General features: G+C 37.9%; 2 protein-coding genes across 2 annotated transcripts; one reads left to right on the top strand and one right to left on the bottom strand.

Annotated features, from left to right (window-relative positions):
- Nucleotides 1-690: 690 nt before the first annotated feature.
- LOC102823079 (olfactory receptor 18-like) lies at nt 691-1,620 on the top strand. The gene has a single exon (XM_006877822.1). It carries the CDS (start codon nt 691-693, stop codon nt 1,618-1,620), a length of 930 nt encoding a protein of 309 aa, XP_006877884.1.
- A 3,046-nt stretch (nt 1,621-4,666) lies between these two features.
- LOC102821154 (guanine nucleotide-binding protein G(I)/G(S)/G(O) subunit gamma-5-like) lies at nt 4,667-4,873 on the bottom strand. The gene has a single exon (XM_006877818.1). The coding sequence runs from the start codon at nt 4,871-4,873 to the stop codon at nt 4,667-4,669; it is 207 nt and encodes a 68-aa protein (XP_006877880.1).
- Nucleotides 4,874-5,096: the final 223 nt, after the last annotated feature.

The raw sequence follows: 5,096 nt of genomic DNA, 5'->3' as shown, positions 1-5,096 counted from the left end.
CTCCTTACAAGAGAGATGCCAAGAGGGAACAATCCATGGAGAAAGATACCATGCTTGCTAAAAGTAGAAGAGCCTGGTGTGGTGCTATAGGATAAGTACCTGACTTTAAGGTTGTTTTGAACAACAAAGTTAGCAGTTCAGATTCACCAGCCACTCCTTGGAAACCCTATACAGTGTCACTATGAATCGGAAGAACAACCAAGCAGAAGGTCAGTGAGATAGAATCACACAGGGGCTGTGACAATGAGCTTAAACACAGTAAAGGTTGTAAGGAAGATGCAGGATCTTGCAGTGTTTTGCTCTTTTGTACATAGTGTTGCTATGATTTGAAATCAACTTGAGGCCAGCTACCAACAAGGATCCTTCAATGAGTATGATTTTTTTTCTTAAAGGGAGAAGCACATTTAATAATTATTTTCTCTATTCAAAAGAGGGCTGTATATATAATTAATGATATTCATTGTCTTGTTTATCTAAAGTGGGTGAGTAGCACACTAAATAGGAAACACTTTTAAGAAGAATGCGTTTGCCACAACTGAGCAACATTGGTAAAGATGTTGGGGTGTATGGTCCTCAAATATGAATACTTATGAATTTCTTGAATTCAAAATGAGGACAAGCACCTAGTGATTTTTTACTTGTTTCCTGTTTTCCAACTCTTTTTTCTTTTCTAAAAGTTGTCTCAGCCACATGGAACCACAGAATCTAACACGTGTCTCAGAATTCCTCCTGTTGGGTCTCTCCGAGGATCCAGGACTGCAGCCCCTCCTCTTTGGGATGTTCCTGTTCATGTATCTGGTCACTGTGCTTGGAAACCTGCTCATCATCCTGACTGTCAGCTCTGACCCCCACCTTCACACCCCGATGTATTTCTTCCTTTCAAATCTGTCTTTGACTGACATTGGTTTCACCTCCACCACAGTACCAAAGCTGATTGTAGACATTCAAACTCACAGCAGAGTCATCTCCTACGGAGGATGCCTGACTCAGATGTCTTTTTTTATGCTCTTTGGATGTTTGGATAGTCTGCTCCTGACTGCAATGGCCTATGACCGGTTTGTGGCCATTTGTCACCCCCTGCACTACAGGGTCATCATGAACCCCCGCCTGTGTGGATTGCTGGTTTTGGTGTCCATTTTCATCAGCCTTTTGGTCTCCCAGCTGCACAATTCGATAGTGTTACAAGTTACCTATTTCAAGGATGTGGAAATTGCTCATTTCTTCTGTGACCCTTCTCAGCTCCTCAGTCTTGCTTGTTCTGATGCATTCACCAATAACATAGTAATGTATATTGTTGGTGCCTTGTCTGGCTTTCTTCCAATTTCAGGGATCCTTTTCTCTTATTCTAAAATATTTTCCTCTGTTTTGAGAGTCTCATCATCAGGTGGGAAGTATAAAGCTTTTTCCACCTGTGGCTCTCACCTGTCAGTTGTTTGCTTATTTTATGGAACAGGCCTTGGAGTGTACTTAAGTTCAGCTGTCTCATCTTCCCCAAGGAAAGGTGCTGTGGCTTCAGTGATGTACACTGTGATCACTCCCATGTTGAACCCCTTCATCTATAGCCTAAGAAATAGGGATATCAAGAAAGCCCTGTGGAGGCTTCTCAGAAGAACTGCTTAATCTTAGTAGCCATGTCTTCTTTTTTGTTGTGTGCATTGGAAAAGGCAGAAAAATCAAACACCTAGGATGCAAATATTGCGTACCAAGTTGCATCATTTTGGTAGTTTTCATTCTTCTTTGTTTCATATGTGAATATTACTTTTTCAAATAATAAATTAAAAGCTTTAAATGCAATTAGGGGAGTATTCTGGGACCCTTCATATGTCATAATCACTGCATGACTGAATCTTATTGACCTACAAAGCCTTCTGTAGTTTCTCATAAATGACTCTGGCATTCTGGAGAAATGAACAAATCTCTTTTTATGTGTTTAAAATTCTTATCCATTTCCAGGGCCCATTTGTATTTTCCATACTCTGTTTGTACCTGAGAGATCTAATCATGCAGGTTGAGAATATATGCCACTGTCCTCAATTTAGCTTTTTGGGTAATTGTGTCACAAGGATCTTGGGTAAAAGCAGAGAATACCAGAAACATGTTTACTTGTGCTTTATTGACTATGAAAAGACATTCAATTTGAGGATCAAAACAGACTATGGATGACATTGTGAAGAATGGGAAATCCAGAATACTTAATTGTGTTTATGAGGAACCTGTTTATAGAGCAAGAATCAATTCTTTGAACAGAACAAGGGGATAATGCACTGTTTAAAATCAGTAAGGATGTGCAGCAGGATTGTAACATTTTCCCATACTTATTCTGAGAATCTGGATTATATGAAGAGAAGGACACGGCATCAAGATTGGAGGAAAACTCATTAACAACCTGTGATATGCAAATGACATAACTTTGCTTGCTAAAAATGAAGAGGACTTAAAATATTTATTGATGAAGATCAGTATGGAAGGTTTAGTACGTGTTGCACCTCAATGTAAAGAAAACAAAAATCCTCACAACTGGACCAATCAATAACATCAAGATAAATGGAGAAAAGATTGAAGTTGTCAAATACTTCATTTTGCCTGGATCCACAATAGATGCTCATAGAAGCAACAGTCTATCAATTAAAGAAGTATTACATTAGGCAACTCTGCTTCAAAAGGCCTCTTTATACTGTTAAAGAGTAAAGAAATCACTTTGAGGGCTAAGGTGTGCCTAACCTAAACCATGTTTTTGTTCAATGTCCCCATATGCATGTGAAAGTTGGACAATGAATACATAAGACTGTAGACAAATCTATGCATTTGAATTATTTTGTTGGTTAAGAATACTGAATGTACTATGCACTGTCAGAAGAAGAAGCAAATCTGTCTTGGAAGAAGTGCAATGAGGTTGCCCCTGAGAAAAGACAACGTAGGGACTTTGACTCTAGTACATTGGACTTGTGATCAGGAGGAACAGATCCTCAAGAAGAATATCTTATTTGGTAAAGTGGAGGGTTAGTGAAAAAGAGAAAGATCTCCCAATAAGCTAGATTGGCAGCAACAAAGACCTCAAACATGATGATTGTATGAGTGGCCCAGGACTTGGAGATGTTTCATTCTATTGTGCGTTGGCTCCCAATAAGTCAAAACTGACTTGATATCACTTAAGGACAACAACAAAGAGTAACAAGGGACATACGATTGACAGAGGGGTGCTTTCTTTTCACTAATAATAGCCTTCTTCAGATTTCTCTTTGTAACTATGATTCTCTGTTTTCTGTTATGATGAATCCATCTTGAGGCTTTAATTATCCATCTCTATATGACTCATTTTTCTTTAAGATGCCACATTTAGCAGCAATCTGGGTTCTCTAAAATCTGGTACAATGACTAGTTTGGGATCTCTACTCTAACTTTTACCACTCGGTTAAATGCCCACTATTTTTAGGACAAGGATTTTCAATTTTTTAAGTGTGCTTTTATCTCAATGCCTGACAGAACACCTTAAAATTAATATTTATATGATGAGACCTTGAGCAATTTTCAGGCAGAGATATAATATCATTGTTTTTGATATTAAAAATCTATCAGAGTTTTGAGAGAAATTTGGCACATCTCCACTTTGTATAATATTTAATAAATCACTCGCTATCTTGCAAGAAAATTGAATGCATTTTTATCTCCATATGTTCAATATTCACCCTGTATAAAGATATTTTTTATTAAAACATAAGAGAAGATATGCATCGTTTGTTTTTATTATTATGACATTCATTGACATCTATATGTTCCACATGAAATAGTAAAGAGTTGATTTTGATAAGTTATGCACATAGCAAAGGGGTAAAAAATAAAGATAGAAATTTCTCTACTGGATATTGAAAAAGAAAATACATGGATGTTGTGGTATTTTTATTACTTTAAAAGATATTCATCATGAGAGAGGGAATTGGAAAAATGCATTTTCCCAAACAATCATACCTACTCCTATCTTTAGTAATCATATATCATTTAATCTTAGCTCAAGTGTGGCAGTAACCCAACTATCTGACAACGTTTGCCCACTATGACATGCCTTAACTTTAATATCACATATTTCTACTGTACAAGCATTTTAATATGACTCAATATTCAGAGTATCCCTCTTATTTGACATCTTGTCTCATCCTAATTAATATCTGCCATTTGTGTACATACATAAATATTGGCAGTTCTCCCTGGATTATGAATGAGATCTTATCCTACGTGTTTTAAATATAATTTGCAGGTAAGTCAGACCAGGTGAATATGGTTTTTATTTGGTCTTACTCTAGTGCAAAGATTCCTAGTGGGGCAGCAGTTTAAGCATTGGGCTTCTACACAAAACATAGACAATTAGATCTCACCAGCTACTTCACTAGATAAAGATGAGACAGTCTGCTTTGGTAAGTATATATATATTTATACTAAGTCTTTTATTATATGCAGATGCCAGTGTATATAAAATAGTTACCCTTGTGAAACAGAAATTCATGAAAATTCTGAGAGGTAGATGTTAAGGATTGACAAAAGTAGAAATTTGTATAGTATGGCACATGTATTTGGAGGCAAGTTTTTATACAGGTTTCAAAATTTAGCTCTCGTTTGAATATTCACTGGTTCATGGAAAGTGGTTTAGGGAACCTTTGAAAGATTCGTTTTACTACAAAAATGAACATACTTTCTGGGGTCTAAAGGGATTTGTGCTTGATGATACTCCAGTCAGCAAGGGGTCATGTTGAGCAGTCTGCAGACAGAATTGTTTCATATCTGCAGCTGCCTGGGAAACTTTCACGCGGTTGAGCCCGGCCTGCAGCCGGAGCTGCGGAACCACCTTTTTCATAGCGGAGACGCTAGAAGAGCCAGACATGGCGAGCAACAAGGCTGGGCGCTCTTTCCCGGATCGGTAGCTCGGCGGGCAAGTAAGCCCGGCCAGACAGCAGGGCAGCGCACCACTGGGGGCTGCTTTGGTAAATATTAATAGTCTCAGAAACCCTATGGAACAGTTCCACTCTGTCCTGTAGGATTGCTATGAATTGGAATGGATGCAATGGCAGTGAGAATTAAGCGCAAAGATGGATTTATAGCCTTTT

The sequence above is a fragment of the Chrysochloris asiatica genome, unplaced genomic scaffold (genome assembly GCF_000296735.1).
Source record: "Chrysochloris asiatica unplaced genomic scaffold, ChrAsi1.0 scaffold00615, whole genome shotgun sequence".
Classification (NCBI taxonomy): Eukaryota; Metazoa; Chordata; class Mammalia; order Afrosoricida; family Chrysochloridae; genus Chrysochloris; species Chrysochloris asiatica.
The sequence above is the reverse complement of the archived record's forward strand: the minus strand, read 5'-3'. Positions and strand labels throughout refer to the sequence as shown.

Excerpts from the sequence above, each read along its gene's own strand:
- LOC102823079 (XM_006877822.1), top strand. The coding sequence starts at position 691 with ATGGAACCACAGAATCTAACACGTGTCTCAGAATTCCTCCTGTTGGGT.
- LOC102821154 (XM_006877818.1), bottom strand. The coding sequence starts at position 4,873 with ATGTCTGGCTCTTCTAGCGTCTCCGCTATGAAAAAGGTGGTTCCGCAG.